At 47.2% G+C, this 18098-nt stretch overlaps 1 protein-coding gene across 2 annotated transcripts in view; it reads left to right on the top strand.

Moving 5' to 3' along the window:
- Window positions 1-18098, top strand: part of LOC129834797 (A-kinase anchor protein 13-like) — a 109334-nt gene that overhangs the window by 71400 nt on the left and 19836 nt on the right. For both annotated transcript variants that reach the window (XM_055900083.1, XM_055900082.1), the window contains exons 15-16: window positions 1448-1530; window positions 5295-5522. In XM_055900083.1, coding sequence (XP_055756058.1) covers window positions 1448-1530; window positions 5295-5522 — 311 coding nt within the window. The remainder of the gene's footprint in view (window positions 1-1447; window positions 1531-5294; window positions 5523-18098) is intronic.

Genomic DNA, 18098 nt, shown 5'->3' with positions numbered 1-18098 from the left:
TGGGGATGGAGGGATGTACTCTACCCTAGGCTTTCTCAGCAGTAGAGAGAGAGAGAGAGCTACCGTTCTGTATCTGGGGATGGAGGGATGTACTCTACCCTAGGCTTTCTCAGCAGTAGAGAGAGAGAGCTACCGTTCTGTACCTGGGGATGGAGGGATGTACTCTACCCTAGGCTTTCTCAGCAGTAGAGAGAGAGAGAGCTACCGTTCTGTATCTGGGGATGGAGGGATGTACTCTACCCTAGGCTTTCTCAGCAGTAGAGAGAGAGAGCTACCGTTCTGTACCTGGGGATGGAGGGATGTACTCTACCCTAGGCTTTCTCAGCAGTAGAGAGAGAGAGAGCTACCGTTCTGTATCTGGGGATGGAGGGATGTACTCTACCCTAGGCTTTCTCAGCAGTAGAGAGAGAGAGAGCTACCGTTCTGTACCTGGGGACGGAGGGATGTACTCTACCCTAGGCTTTCTCAGCAGTAGAGAGAGAGAGCTACCGTTCTGTACCTGGGGATGGAGGGATGTACTCTACCCTAGGCTTTCTCAGCAGTAGAGAGAGAGAGAGCTACCGTTCTGTATCTGGGGATGGAGGGATGTACTCTACCCTAGGCTTTCTCAGCAGTAGAGAGAGAGAGAGCTACCGTTCTGTATCTGGGGATGGAGGGATGTACTCTACCCTAGGCTTTCTCAGCAGTAGAGAGAGAGAGAGCTACCGTTCTGTACCTGGGGATGGAGGGATGTACTCTACCCTAGGCTTTCTCAGCAGTAGAGAGAGAGAGAGCTACCGTTCTGTATCTGGGGATGGAGGGATGTACTCTACCCTAGGCTTTCTCAGCAGTAGAGAGAGAGAGAGCTACCGTTCTGTACCTGGGGATGGAGGGATGTACTCTACCCTAGGCTTTCTCAGCAGTAGAGAGAGAGAGCTACCGTTCTGTATCTGGGGATGGAGGGATGTACTCTACCCTAGGCTTTCTCAGCAGTAGAGAGAGAGAGAGCTACCGTTCTGTACCTGGGGATGGAGGGATGTACTCTACCCTAGGCTTTCTCAGCAGTAGAGAGAGAGAGCTACCGTTCTGTATCTGGGGATGGAGGGATGTACTCTACCCTAGGCTTTCTCAGCAGTAGAGAGAGAGAGAGCTACCGTTCTGTATCTGGGGATGGAGGGATGTACTCTACCCTAGGCTTTCTCAGCAGTAGAGAGAGAGAGCTACCGTTCTGTATCTGGGGATGGAGGGATGTACTCTACCCTAGGCTTTCTCAGCAGTAGAGAGAGAGAGAGCTACCGTTCTGTACCTGGGGATGGAGGGATGTACTCTACCCTAGGCTTTCTCAGCAGTAGAGAGAAGACTCTAGCTCTGTAACAGGCTTCTAAAGGATGCTAAGAGGACATGTGAATGGCTGGAAATGGGAGTTGTAATCACGACTCTGGTTTGTACTAATGATGTTGTTTTACAGAGAGAAAGATGAGGACGAGGGGAACCCCAGTGAAACGGAGGAGGATAAGAGACTGCTGGAGACTAAAGCTAAGGACATGAGAGGTGAGGAGACTCCCTTGGAGTGTGTTTCAAATAAAATGTTATTTGTCACATGCTTCCTAGACAGCAGGTGGAGACTAACAGGGACATGCTTCCTAGACAACAGGTGGAGACTAACAGGGACATGCTTCCTAGACAACAGGTGGAGACTAACAGTGACATGCTTCCTAGACAACAGGTGGAGACTAACAGTGACATGCTTCCTAGACAACAGGTGGAGACTAACAGTGACATGCTTCCTAGACAACAGGTGGAGACTAACAGTGACATGCTTCCTAGACAACAGGTAGAGACTAACAGTGACATGCTTCCCAGACAACAGGTGGAGACTAACAGTGACATGCTTCCTAGACAACAGGTGGAGACTAACAGTGACATGCTTCCTAGACAACAGGTGGAGACTAACAGTGACATGCTTCCTAGACAACAGGTGGAGACTAACAGTGACATGCTTCCTAGACAACAGGTGGAGACTAACAGTGACATGCTTCCTAGACAACAGGTGGAGACTAACAGTGACATGCTTCCTAGACAACAGGTGGAGACTAACAGTGACATGCTTCCCAGACAACAGGTGGAGACTAACAGTGACATGCTTCCTTGACAACAGGTGGAGACTAACAGTGACATGCTTCCTAGACAACAGGTGGAGACTAACAGTGACATGCTTCCCAGACAACAGGTGGAGACTAACAGTGACATGCTTCCTAGACAACAGGTGGAGACTAACAGTGACATGCTTCCTAGTCAACAGGTGGAGACTAACAGTAACATGCTTCCTAGTCAACAGGTGGAGACTAACAGTGACATGCTTCCTAGACAACAGGTGGAGACTAACAGTGACATGCTTCCTAGACAACAGGTGGAGACTAACAGTGACATGCTTCCTAGACAACAGGTGGAGACTAACAGTGACATGCTTCCTAGACAACAGGTGGAGACTAACAGTGACATGCTTCCTAGACAACAGGTAGAGACTAACAGTGACATGCTTCCTAGACAACAGGGGCAGACTAACAGTGACATGCTTCCTAGACAACAGGTGGAGACTAACAGTGACATGCTTCCTAGACAACAGGGGGAGACTAACAGTGACATGCTTCCTAGACAACAGGTAGAGACTAACAGTGACATGCTTCCTAGACAACAGGTGGAGACTAACAGTGACATACTTCCTAGACAACAGGTGGAGACTAACAGTGACATGCTTCCTAGACAACAGGTGGAGACTAACAGTGACATGCTTCCTAGACAACAGGTGGAGACTAACAGTGACATGATTCCTAGACAACAGGTGGAGACTAACAGTGACATGATTCCTAGACAATAACGGTTCTATCCAAATCTACTATTAATATGCATATATTAGCTTCTGGGCCTGAGTAGCAGGAAGTTTACTCTGGGCACGCTTTTCATCCAAACGTGAAAATGCTGCCCCCTATCCCAAACATGTTTTAATATAGCATTCTGTTGGTGGCAAAAATGTTTTATCATAATTTGACTTGAAAAACTCGAAGTGTTGTTTTTTTGTCAGTTCATACACCATGTGCCTTGGAATCGCTACATCGGGAAATCTCTTCCCATTTATTTTGCAACCTGTATGGCGCAGCTGTCAAAATCTACAGGAGAACCATTTGGGGTTTAAGTATAAATTATACAGTGCATTCGGAAAGTTTTCAGACCCCTTCACTTTCACAAAATGTTACTTATGTTAAAATTTATACATTTGTTTTTTTCCCCTGATCAATCTACACACAATACCCAGTAATGACAAAGCAAAAACAGGTATTTATAAATGTTTGCAAATGTATAAAAAAACACAGATACCTTATTTGCATAAGTATTCAGTCCCTTTGCTATGAGACTTGAAATTGAGCTCAGGTGCATCCTGTTTCCATTGATCATCCTTGAGATGTTTCTACAGCTTAGTTGGAGTCCACCTGTGGTAAATTCAATTGATTGGACATGATAATAGCCAGCATTTCAATGGCCATAATAAATAGTTATAGAGACATTGGACAGCCCTGTTTTACTCCTCTTAAAAGAAGTAACCGTTATTTACTATTTTACACCTGCGGTTGCTATACATAACTTTAACCTATTGTGTAAGAGATTCACCGAAATTAAAGTAATCCAGGCATTTTTATATAAATTCTAGTCGTACGTTATCAAACACCTTTTCAAAAGCTGCTATGAAGACCAGGCCAGTTCTCTTTGATTTTTCATAATGTTCAATTGTTTCAAGTAATTATTTTTATCTCCAGTGTATCGTAAAAAACCTGTCTGATCAGGATGAACAATAACATATGCTATGCAGTTCGCCAGGATTTTCTAATCACAACATTGAAGGGTCCAGTAGGCTTGCGTCACTGGGCAGCTCGCGGCTGGGTTTCCCTTTGCTAGCCCTGCCACATCTAGTAGGATTCGATATGAGTCCTGTATTGACATTTTGACTCTCGGAGGTCGTAGCTGGATTTCTTATAAGCATTCAGATTGGTGTCCCGCTCCTTGAAATCGGCAGCTCAAGCCTTTACCTCAGTGCGGATGTTGCCTGCAATCCATGGCTTCTGGTTGGGATACGCACGCACGGGCACTGTGGGGACGACGTCTTTGATGCACGTATTAATAAAGCCAGTAACTGATGTGGTAAATCAATGTTATTGGATGAATCCCGGGGACATATTCTTGTGCTAGCGAAACAGTCCTGTAGCTTAGTGTCTGCTTCATCGGACCACTTCTGTACTGAGCTTGTCACTGGTACTTCCTGTTTGAATTCTTGCTTGGAAGCAGGAAGCAGGAGGATAGAGTTATGGTCAAATGGAGAGTGAGGGAGAGCTTTGTCTGCGTCTCTGTGTGTGGAGTAAATGTGATCTCGTGGTTTTTTCTCCCTCTAGTTGCACAGGACGTGCCGGTAGAAATGCCAAAGAGAGGGCATTTATTTATTTATTTAAATTCTGTTCAAATACCTAACTACAGTATATATCAATGTTAGCTACAATCATAGCCACAGCAGTTTTATAGCCATCGGATGAGATGGAGACTGTGTGTGTTAGAGACGACATATACTCTATAAGACATGGATGATTATGTGAAGGGTACACTCATCAACGCTAACAACATCTCATCTCCCCTCCAGAGATGATGCTGTGAAGGGTACACATCAACAGTAACAATATCTCATCTCCCCTGCAGAGATGATGATGTGAAGGGTACACTCATCAACAGTAACAATATCTCATCTCCCCTGCAGAGATGATTCTGTGAAGGGTACACTCATCAACAGTAAACAATACCTCATCTCCCCTGCAGAGATGATTATGTGAAGGGTACACTCATCAACAGTAACAATACCTCATCTCCCCTGCAGAGATGATTCTGTGAAGGGTACACATCAACAGTAACAATATCTCATCTCCCCTCCAGAGATGATTCTGTGAAGGGTACACATCAACAGTAACAATATCTCATCTCCCCTCCAGAGATGATGCTGTGAAGGGTACACATCAACAGTAACAATACCTCATCTCCCCTCCAGAGATGATTATGTGAAGGGTACACTCATCAACAGTAACAATACCTCATCTCCCCTGCAGAGATGATTCTGTGAAGGGTACACTCATCAACAGTAACAATACCTCATCTCCCCTCCAGAGATGATGATGTGAAGGGTACACTCATCAACAGTAACAATACCTCATCTCCCCTGCAGAGATGATTATGTGAAGGGTACACTCATCAACAGTAACAATACCTCATCTCCCCTGCAGAGATGCTGAGGAAGAAGGATGAGCAGATCATGAGTGTGCTGGAGGAGAAGATGGCGGTGTTTAGGGAGATGTGTGATGTCCGGAGCCCTGGAACCCCCCCAGGTCCAGGAGAGGAGCCGGGCCCCAGCCAGGTCACCAGGGCCAAGGGGCTGTTCAGGGCTGGGAGCGGAGCGGGCTCTGAGGACGTACCTAAAGGAGAGCCCATCATAAAGGGAGCACTACAGGAAGGTTAGTAGACAGACGAGTCTCTTACCATGAACGAAAGAATAGCCCATCTAATGGGGTGGAGGCCAGACTGTAGACATGGTAACTATAGTCCATCTAATGGGGTGGAGGCCAGACTGTAGACATGGTGTGGTAACTATAGTCCATCTAATGGGGTGGAGACCAGACTGTAGACATGGTAACTATAGTCCATCTAATGGGGTGGAGGCCAGACTGTAGACATGGTAACAATAGTCCATCTAATGGGGTGGAGGCCAGACTGTAGACATGGTGTGGTAACAATAGTCCATCTAATGGGGTGGAGGCCAGACTGTAGACATGGTAACAATAGTCCATCTAATGGGGTGGAGGCCAGACTGTAGACATGGTAACTATAGTCCATCTAATGGGGTGGAGGCCAGACTGTAGACATGGTAACAATAGTCCATCTAATGGGGTGGAGGCCAGACTGTAGACATGGTAACAATAGCCCATCTAATGGGGTGGAGGCCAGACTGTAGACATGGTGTGGTAACAATAGTCCATCTAATGGGGTGGAGGCCAGACTGTAGACATGGTAACAATAGTCCATCTAATGGGGTGGAGACCAGACTGTAGACATGGTAACAATAGTCCATCTAATGGGGTGGAGACCAGACTGTAGACATGGTAACAATAGTCCATCTAATGGGGTGGAGACCAGACTGTAGACATGGTAACAATAGTCCATCTAATGGGGTGGAGGCCAGACTGTAGACATGGTGTGGTAACAATAGTCCATCTAATGGGGTGGAGGCCAGACTGTAGACAGGGTGTGGTAACTATAGTCCATCTAATGGGGTGGAGACCAGACTGTAGACATGGTAACAATAGTCCATCTAATGGGGTGGAGGCCAGACTGTAGACATGGTGTGGTAACTATAGTCCATCTAATGGGGTGGAGACCAGACTGTAGACATGGTAACAATAGTCCATCTAATGGGGTGGAGACCAGACTGTAGACATGGTGTGGTAACAATAGTCCATCTAATGGGGTGGAGGCCAGACTGTAGACATGGTAACAATAGTCCATCTAATGGGGTGGAGGCCAGACTGTAGACATGGTAACAATAGTCCATCTAATGGGGTGGAGACCAGACTGTAGACATGGTAACAATAGTCCATCTAATGGGGTGGAGACCAGACTGTAGACATGGTGTGGTAACAATAGTCCATCTAATGGGGTGGAGGCCAGACTGTAGACATGGTAACAATAGTCCATCTAATGGGGTGGAGGCCAGACTGTAGACATGGTGTGGTAACTATAGTCCATCTAATGGGGTGGAGGCCAGACTGTAGACATGGTAACAATAGTCCATCTAATGGGGTGGAGGCCAGACTGTAGACATGGTGTGGTAACAATAGTCCATCTAATGGGGTGGAGACCAGACTGTAGACATGGTAACAATAGTCCATCTAATGGGGTGGAGGCCAGACTGTAGACATGGTGTGGTAACTATAGTCCATCTAATGGGGTGGAGGCCAGACTGTAGACAGGGTGTGGTAACTATAGTCCATCTAATGGGGTGGAGACCAGACTGTAGACATGGTAACAATAGTCCATCTAATGGGGTGGAGGCCAGACTGTAGACATGGTGTGGTAACTATAGTCCATCTAATGGGGTGGAGACCAGACTGTAGACATGGTAACTATAGTCCATCTAATGGGGTGGAGGCCAGACTGTAGACATGGTAACAATAGTCCATCTAATGGGGTGGAGGCCAGACTGTAGACATGGTGTGGTAACAATAGTCCATCTAATGGGGTGGAGGCCAGACTGTAGACATGGTAACAATAGTCCATCTAATGGGGTGGAGGCCAGACTGTAGACATGGTAACTATAGTCCATCTAATGGGGTGGAGGCCAGACTGTAGACATGGTAACAATAGTCCATCTAATGGGGTGGAGGCCAGACTGTAGACATGGTAACAATAGCCCATCTAATGGGGTGGAGGCCAGACTGTAGACATGGTGTGGTAACAATAGTCCATCTAATGGGGTGGAGGCCAGACTGTAGACATGGTAACAATAGTCCATCTAATGGGGTGGAGACCAGACTGTAGACATGGTAACAATAGTCCATCTAATGGGGTGGAGACCAGACTGTAGACATGGTAACAATAGTCCATCTAATGGGGTGGAGGCCAGACTGTAGACATGGTAACTATAGTCCATCTAATGGGGTGGAGACCAGACTGTAGACATGGTAACAATAGTCCATCTAATGGGGTGGAGACCAGACTGTAGACATGGTAACAATAGTCCATCTAATGGGGTGGAGGCCAGACTGTAGACATGGTGTGGTAACAATAGTCCATCTAATGGGGTGGAGGCCAGACTGTAGACAGGGTGTGGTAACTATAGTCCATCTAATGGGGTGGAGACCAGACTGTAGACATGGTAACAATAGTCCATCTAATGGGGTGGAGGCCAGACTGTAGACATGGTGTGGTAACTATAGTCCATCTAATGGGGTGGAGACCAGACTGTAGACATGGTAACAATAGTCCATCTAATCGGGTGGAGACCAGACTGTAGACATGGTGTGGTAACAATAGTCCATCTAATGGGGTGGAGGCCAGACTGTAGACATGGTAACAATAGTCCATCTAATGGGGTGGAGGCCAGACTGTAGACATGGTAACAATAGTCCATCTAATGGGGTGGAGACCAGACTGTAGACATGGTAACAATAGTCCATCTAATGGGGTGGAGACCAGACTGTAGACATGGTGTGGTAACTATAGTCCATCTAATGGGGTGGAGACCAGACTGTAGACATGGTAACAATAGTCCATCTAATGGGGTGGAGGCCAGACTGTAGACATGGTAACAATAGTCCATCTAATGGGGTGGAGGCCAGACTGTAGACATGGTGTGGTAACTATAGTCCATCTAATGGGGTGGAGGCCAGACTGTAGACATGGTGTGGTAACAATAGTCCATCTAATGGGGTGGAGGCCAGACTGTAGACATGGTAACAATAGTCCATCTAATGAGGTGGAGGCCAGACTGTAGACATGGTAACAATAGTCCATCTAATGGGGTGGAGGCCAGACTGTAGACATGGTAACAATAGTCCATCTAATGGGGTGGAGGCCAGACTGTAGACATGGTGTGGTAACAATAGTCCATCTAATGGGGTGGAGACCAGACTGTAGACATGGTAACAATAGTCCATCTAATGGGGTGGAGGCCAGACTGTAGACATGGTAACAATAGTCCATCTAATGGGGTGGAGGCCAGACTGTAGACATGGTGTGGTAACAATAGTCCATCTAATGGGGTGGAGACCAGACTGTAGACATGGTAACAATAGTCCATCTAATGGGGTGGAGGCCAGACTGTAGACATGGTAACAATAGTCCATCTAATGGGGTGGAGGCCAGACTGTAGACATGGTGTGGTAACAATAGTCCATCTAATGGGGTGGAGACCAGACTGTAGACATGGTAACAATAGTCCATCTAATGGGGTGGAGGCCAGACTGTAGACATGGTGTGGTAACAATAGTCCATCTAATGGGGTGGAGACCAGACTGTAGACATGGTAACAATAGTCCATCTAATGGGGTGGAGGCCAGACTGTAGACATGGTGTGGTAACTATAGTCCATCTGATGGGGTGGAGGCCAGACTGTAGACATGGTAACAATAGTCCATCTAATGGGGTGGAGGCCAGACTGTAGACATGGTAACAATAGTCCATCTAATGGGGTGGAGGCCAGACTGTAGACAGGGTGTGGTAACTATAGTCCATCTAATGGGGTGGAGACCAGACTGTAGACATGGTAACAATAGTCCATCTAATGGGGTGGAGGCCAGACTGTAGACATGGTAACAATAGTCCATCTAATGGGGTGGAGACCAGACTGTAGACATGGTAACAATAGTCCATCTAATGGGGTGGAGGCCAGACTGTAGACATGGTGTGGTAACTATAGTCCATCTAATGGGGTGGAGACCAGACTGTAGACATGGTAACTATAGTCCATCTAATGGGGTGGAGGCCAGACTGTAGACATGATGTGGTAACAATAGTCCATCTAATGGGGTGGAGGCCAGACTGTAGACATGGTAACAATAGTCCATCTAATGGGGTGGAGGCCAGACTGTAGACATGGTAACAATAGTCCATCTAATGGGGTGGAGGCCAGACTGTAGACATGGTAACAATAGTCCATCTAATGGGGTGGAGGCCAGACTGTAGACATGGTAACAATAGTCCATCTAATGGGGTGGAGGCCAGACTGTAGACATGGTAACAATAGTCCATCTAATGGGGTGGAGGCCAGACTGTAGACATGGTAACAATAGTCCATCTAATGGGGTGGAGGCCAGACTGTAGACATGGTAACAATAGCCCATCTAATGGGGTAGAGGCCAGACTGTAGACATGGTGTGGTAACAATAGTCCATCTAATGGGGTGGAGACCAGACTGTAGACATGGTAACAATAGTCCATCTAATGGGGTGGAGGCCAGACTGTAGACATGGTAACAATAGTCCATCTAATGGGGTGGAGGCCAGACTGTAGACATGGTAACAATAGCCCATCTAATGGGGTAGAGGCCAGACTGTAGACATGGTGTGGTAACAATAGTCCATCTAATGGGGTGGAGGCCAGACTGTAGACATGGTAACAATAGTCCATCTAATGGGGTGGAGGCCAGACTGTAGATATGGTGTGGTAACAATAGTCCATCTAATGGGGTGGAGACCAGACTGTAGACATGGTAACAATAGTCCATCTAATGGGGTGGAGGCCAGACTGTAGACATGGTAACAATAGTCCATCTAATGGGGTGGAGGCCAGACTGTAGACGTGGTAACAATAGTCCATCTAATGGGGTGGAGGCCAGACTGTAGACATGGTGTGGTAACTATAGTCCATCTAATGGGGTGGAGGCCAGACTGTAGACATGGTAACTATAGTCCATCTAATGGGGTGGAGGCCAGACTGTAGACATGGTGTGGTAACAATAGTCCATCTAATGGGGTGGAGGCCAGACTGTAGACATGGTAACAATAGTCCATCTAATGGGGTGGAGACCAGACTGTAGACATGGTAACAATAGTCCATCTAATGGGGTGGAGGCCAGACTGTAGACATGGTGTGGTAACCATAGTCCATCTAATGGGGTGGAGGCCAGACTGTAGACATGGTGTGGTAACAATAGTCCATCTAATGGGGTGGAGGCCAGACTGTAGACATGGTAACAATAGTCCATCTAATGGGGTGGAGACCAAACTGTAGACATGGTGTGGTAACAATAGTCCATCTAATGGGGTGGAGGCCAGACTGTGGACATGGTGTGGTAACTATAGTCCATCTAATGGGGTGGAGACCAGACTGTAGACATGGTAACAATAGTCCATCTAATGGGGTGGAGGCCAGACTGTAGACATGGTAACAATAGTCCATCTAATGGGGTGGAGGCCAGACTGTAGACATGGTAACAATAGTCCATCTAATGGGGTGGAGACCAGACTGTAGACATGGTGTGGTAACAATAGTCCATCTAATGGGGTGGAGGCCAGACTGTAGACATGGTAACAATAGTCCATCTAATGGGGTGGAGACCAGACTGTAGACATGGTGTGGTAACAATAGTCCATCTAATGGGGTGGAGGCCAGACTGTAGACATGGTAACAATAGTCCATCTAATGGGGTGGAGGCCAGACTGTAGACATGGTGTGGTAACTATAGTCCATCTAATGGGGTGGAGGCCAGACTGTAGACATGGTGTGGTAACTATAGTCCATCTAATGGGGTGGAGGCCAGACTGTAGACATGGTAACAATAGTCCATCTAATGGGGTGGAGGCCAGACTGTAGACATGGTGTGGTAACAATAGTCCATCTAATGGGGTGGAGACCAGACTGTAGACATGGTGTGGTAACAATAGTCCATCTAATGGGGTGGAGGCCAGACTGTAGACATGGTAACAATAGTCCATCTAATGGGGTGGAGACCAGACTGTAGACATGGTGTGGTAACAATAGTCCATCTAATGGGGTGGAGGCCAGACTGTAGACATGGTAACAATAGTCCATCTAATGGGGTGGAGACCAGACTGTAGACATGGTAACAATAGTCCATCTAATGGGGTGGAGGCCAGACTGTAGACATGGTGTGGTAACTATAGTCCATCTAATGGGGTGGAGGCCAGACTGTAGACATGGTAACAATAGTCCATCTAATGGGGTGGAGGCCAGACTGTAGACATGGTAACAATAGTCCATCTAATGGGGTGGAGGCCAGACTGTAGACATGGTGTGGTAACAATAGTCCATCTAATGGGGTGGAGACCAGACTGTAGACATGGTAACAATAGTCCATCTAATGGGGTGGAGACCAGACTGTAGACATGGTGTGGTAACTATAGCCCATCTAATGGGGTGGAGACCAGACTGTAGACATGGTAACAATAGTCCATCTAATGGGGTGGAGGCCAGACTGTAGACATGGTAACAATAGTCCATCTAATGGGGTGGAGACCAGACTGTAGACATGGTGTGGTAACAATAGTCCATCTGATGGGGTGGAGACCAGACTGTAGACATGGTAACAATAGTCCATCTAATGGGGTGGAGACCAGACTGTAGACATGGTAACTATAGTCCATCTAATGGGGTGGAGACCAGACTGTAGACATGGTAACAATAGTCCATCTAATGGGGTGGAGACCAGACTGTAGACATGGTGTGGTAACAATAGTCCATCTAATGGGGTGGAGGCCAGACTGTAGACATGGTAACAATAGTCCATCTAATGGGGTGGAGGCCAGACTGTAGACATGGTAACAATAGTCCATCTAATGGGGTGGAGACCAGACTGTAGACATGGTGTGGTAACAATAGTCCATCTAATGGGGTGGAGACCAGACTGTAGACATGGTAACTATAGTCCATCTAATGGGGTGGAGGCCAGACTGTAGACATGGTGTGGTAACAATAGTCCATCTAATGGGGTGGAGGCCAGACTGTAGACATGGTGTGGTAACAATAGTCCATCTAATGGGGTGGAGACCAGACTGTAGACATGGTGTGGTAACTATAGCCCATCTAATGGGGTGGAGGCCAGACTGTAGACATGGTAACAATAGTCCATCTAATGGGGTGGAGGCCAGACTGTAGACATGGTAACAATAGTCCATCTAATGGGGTGGAGGCCAGACTGTACACATGGTAACAATAGTCCATCTAATGGGGTGGAGACCAGACTGTAGACATGGTGTGGTAACTATAGTCCATCTAATGGGGTGGAGACCAGACTGTAGACATGGTAACAATAGTCCATCTAATGGGGTGGAGACCAGACTGTAGACATGGTGTGGTAACTATAGTCCATCTAATGGGGTGGAGGCCAGACTGTAGACATGGTAACAATAGTCCATCTAATGGGGTGGAGGCCAGACTGTAGACATGGTAACAATAGTCCATCTAATGGGGTGGAGGCCAGACTGTAGACATGGTGTGGTAACAATAGTCCATCTAATGGGGTGGAGGCCAGACTGTAGACATGGTGTGGTAACTATAGTCCATCTAATGGGGTGGAGACCAGACTGTAGACATGGTAACAATAGTCCATCTAATGGGGTGGAGGCCAGACTGTAGACATGGTGTGGTAACAATAGTCCATCTAATGGGGTGGAGACCAGACTGTAGACATGGTAACAATAGTCCATCTAATGGGGTGGAGGCCAGACTGTAGACATGGTAACAATAGTCCATCTAATGGGGTGGAGGCCAGACTGTAGACATGGTAACAATAGTCCATCTAATGGGGTGGAGGCCAGACTGTAGACATGGTGTGGTAACAATAGTCCATCTAATGGGGTGGAGACCAGACTGTAGACATGGTAACAATAGTCCATCTAATGGGGTGGAGACCAGACTGTAGACATGGTAACAATAGTCCATCTAATGGGGTGGAGACCAGACTGTAGACATGGTAACAATAGTCCATCTAATGGGGTGGAGACCAGACTGTAGACATGGTGTGGTAACAATAGTCCATCTAATGGGGTGGAGGCCAGACTGTAGACATGGTAACTATAGTCCATCTAATGGGGTGGAGGCCAGACTGTAGACATGGTAACTATAGTCCATCTAATGGGGTGGAGGCCAGACTGTAGACATGGTAACAATAGTCCATCTAATGGGGTGGAGGCCAGACTGTAGACATGGTAACAATAGTCCATCTAATGGGGTGGAGGCCAGACTGTAGACATGGTAACAATAGTCCATCTAATGGGGTGGAGGCCAGACTGTAGACATGGTAACAATAGTCCATCTAATGGGGTGGAGGCCAGACTGTAGACATGGTGTGGTAACTATAGTCCATCTAATGGGGTGGAGACCAGACTGTAGACATGGTAACAATAGTCCATCTAATGGGGTGGAGGCCAGACTGTAGACATGGTGTGGTAACAATAGTCCATCTAATGGGGTGGAGGCCAGACTGTAGACATGGTAACAATAGTCCATCTAATGGGGTGGAGACCAGACTGTAGACATGGTAACAATAGTCCATCTAATGGGGTGGAGACCAGACTGTAGACATGGTAACAATAGTCCATCTAATGGGGTGGAGACCAGACTGTAGACATGGTAACAATAGTCCATCTAATGGGGTGGAGACCAGACTGTAGACATGGTAACAATAGTCCATCTAATGGGGTGGAGACCAGACTGTAGACATGGTAACAATAGTCAAACTAATGGGGTGGAGGCCAGACTGTAGACATGGTGTGGTAACAATAGTCCATCTAATGGGGTGGAGGCCAGACTGTAGACATGGTGTGGTAACAATAGTCCATCTAATGGGGTGGAGGCCAGACTGTAGACATGGTAACAATAGTCCATCTAATGGGGTGGAGGCCAGACTGTAGACATGGTAACAATAGTCCATCTAATGGGGTGGAGGCCAGACTGTAGACATGGTGTGGTAACAATAGTCCATCTAATGGGGTGGAGGCCAGACTGTAGACATGTTAACTATAGTCCATCTAATGGGGTGGAGACCAGACTGTAGACATGGTGTGGTAACTATAGTCCATCTAATGGGGTGGAGGCCAGACTGTAGACATGGTAACTATAGTCCATCTAATGGGGTGGAGACCAGACTGTAGACATGGTAACAATAGTCCATCTAATGGGGTGGAGACCAGACTGTAGACATGGTAACAATAGTCCATCTAATGGGGTGGAGACCAGACTGTAGACATGGTGTGGTAACTATAGTCCATCTAATGGGGTGGAGACCAGACTGTAGACATGGTAACAATAGTCCATCTAATGGGGTGGAGACCAGACTGTAGACATGGTAACAATAGTCCATCTAATGGGGTGGAGGCCAGACTCTAGACATGGTAACAATAGTCCATCTAATGGGGTGGAGACCAGACTGTAGACATGGTGTGGTAACAATAGTCCATCTAATGGGGTGGAGGCCAGACTGTAGACATGGTAACAATAGTCCATCTAATGGGGTGGAGGCCAGACTGTAGACATGGTAACAATAGTCCATCTAATGGGGTGGAGGCCAGACTGTAGACATGGTGTGGTAACAATAGTCCATCTAATGGGGTGGAGGCCAGACTGTAGACATGGTAACAATAGTCCATCTAATGGGGTGGAGGCCAGACTGTAGACATGGTAACTATAGTCCATCTGATGGGGTGGAGGCCAGACTGTAGACATGGTGTGGTAACTATAGTCCATCTAATGGGGTGGAGACCAGACTGTAGACATGGTGTGGTAACAATAGTCCATCTAATGGGGTGGAGGCCAGACTGTAGACATGGTAACAATAGTCCATCTAATGGGGTGGAGACCAGACTGTAGACATGGTGTGGTAACAATAGTCCATCTAATGGGGTGGAGGCCAGACTGTAGACATGGTAACAATAGTCCATCTAATGGGGTGGAGGCCAGACTGTAGACATGGTAACAATAGTCCATCTAATGGGGTGGAGGCCAGACTGTAGACAGGGTGTGGTAACTATAGTCCATCTAATGGGGTGTAGACCAGACTGTAGACATGGTAACAATAGTCCATCTAATGGGGTGGAGGCCAGACTGTAGACATGGTGTGGTAACTATAGTCCATCTAATGGGGTGGAGGCCAGACTGTAGACATGGTGTGGTAACTATAGTCCATCTAATGGGGTGGAGACCAGACTGTAGACATGGTAACAATAGTCCATCTAATGGGGTGGAGGCCAGACTGTAGACATGGTGTGGTAACAATAGTCCATCTAATGGGGTGGAGGCCAGACTGTAGACATGGTAACAATAGTCCATCTAATGGGGTGGAGGCCAGACTGTAGACATGGTGTGGTAACTATAGTCCATCTAATGGGGTGGAGGCCAGACAGTAGACATGGTAACAATAGTCCATCTAATGGGGTGGAGGCCAGACTGTAGACATGGTGTGGTAACAATAGTCCATCTAATGGGGTGGAGGCCAGACTGTAGACATGGTAACAATAGTCCATCTAATGGGGTGGAGGCCAGACTGTAGACATGGTAACAATAGTCCATCTAATGGGGTGGAGGCCAGACTGTAGACATGGTGTGGTAACAATAGTCCATCTAATGGGGTGGAGGCCAGACTGTAGACATGGTGTGGTAACAATAGTCCATCTAATGGGGTGGAGGCCAGACTGTAGACATGGTAACAATAGTCCATCTAATGGGGTGGAGACCAGACTGTAGACATGGTGTGGTAACAATAGTCCATCTAATGGGGTGGAGACCAGACTGTAGACATGGTAACAATAGTCCATCTAATGGGGTGGAGGCCAGACTGTAGACATGGTAACAATAGTCCATCTAATGGGGTGGAGGCCAGACTGTAGACATGGTAACAATAGTCCATCTAATGGGGTGGAGGCCAGACTGTAGACATGGTGTGGTAACAATAGTCCATCTAATGGGGTGGAGGCCAGACTGTAGACATGGTAACAATAGTCCATCTAATGGGGTGGAGGCCAGACTGTAGACATGGTAACAATAGTCCATCTAATGGGGTGGAGGCCAGACTGTAGACATGGTGTGGTAACAATAGTCCATCTAATGGGGTGGAGGCCAGACTGTAGACATGGTAACAATAGTCCATCTAATGGGGTGGAGGCCAGACTGTAGACATGGTAACTATAGTCCATCTGATGGGGTGGAGGCCAGACTGTAGACATGGTGTGGTAACAATAGTCCATCTAATGGGGTGGAGACCAGACTGTAGACATGGTGTGGTAACAATAGTCCATCTAATGGGGTGGAGGCCAGACTGTAGACATGGTAACAATAGTCCATCTAATGGGGTGGAGACCAGACTGTAGACATGGTGTGGTAACAATAGTCCATCTAATGGGGTGGAGGCCAGACTGTAGACATGGTAACAATAGTCCATCTAATGGGGTGGAGGCCAGACTGTAGACATGGTAACAATAGTCCATCTAATGGGGTGGAGGCCAGACTGTAGACAGGGTGTGGTAACTATAGTCCATCTAATGGGGTGGAGACCAGACTGTAGACATGGTAACAATAGTCCATCTAATGGGGTGGAGGCCAGACTGTAGACATGGTGTGGTAACTATAGTCCATCTAATGGGGTGGAGACCAGACTGTAGACATGGTAACAATAGTCCATCTAATGGGGTGGAGGCCAGACTGTAGACATGGTGTGGTAACAATAGTCCATCTAATGGGGTGGAGGCCAGACTGTAGACATGGTAACAATAGTCCATCTAATGGGGTGGAGGCCAGACTGTAGACATGGTAACAATAGTCCATCTAATGGGGTGGAGGCCAGACTGTAGACATGGTGTGGTAACTATAGTCCATCTAATGGGGTGGAGGCCAGACTGTAGACATGGTAACAATAGTCCATCTAATGGGGTGGAGGCCAGACTGTAGACATGGTGTGGTAACAATAGTCCATCTAATGGGGTGGAGGCCAGACTGTAGACATGGTAACAATAGTCCATCTAATGGGGTGGAGACCAGACTGTAGACATGGTGTGGTAACTATAGTCCATCTAATGGGGTGGAGGCCAGACTGTAGACATGGTAACAATAGTCCATCTAATGGGGTGGAGGCCAGACTGTAGACATGGTGTGGTAACAATAGTCCATCTAATGGGGTGGAGGCCAGACTGTAGACATGGTGTGGTAACAATAGTCCATCTAATGGGGTGGAGGCCAGACTGTAGACATGGTAACAATAGTCCATCTAATGGGGTGGAGGCCAGACTGTAGACATGGTAACAATAGTCCATCTAATGGGGTGGAGGCCAGACTGTAGACATGGTGTGGTAACAATAGTCCATCTAATGGGGTGGAGGCCAGACTGTAGACATGGTAACAATAGTCCATCTAATGGGGTGGAGACCAGACTGTAGACATGGTAACAATAGTCCATCTAATGGGGTGGAGGCCAGACTGTAGACATGGTGTGGTAACAATAGTCCATCTAATGGGGTGGAGACCAGACTGTAGACATGGTAACAATAGTCCATCTAATGGGGTGGAGGCCAGACTGTAGACATGGT

The sequence above is a fragment of the Salvelinus fontinalis genome, chromosome 35 (assembly GCF_029448725.1).
Source record: "Salvelinus fontinalis isolate EN_2023a chromosome 35, ASM2944872v1, whole genome shotgun sequence".
Lineage (NCBI taxonomy): Eukaryota > Metazoa > Chordata > Actinopteri > Salmoniformes > Salmonidae > Salvelinus > Salvelinus fontinalis.
This window is presented reverse-complemented; position numbering and strand designations above follow the sequence as displayed.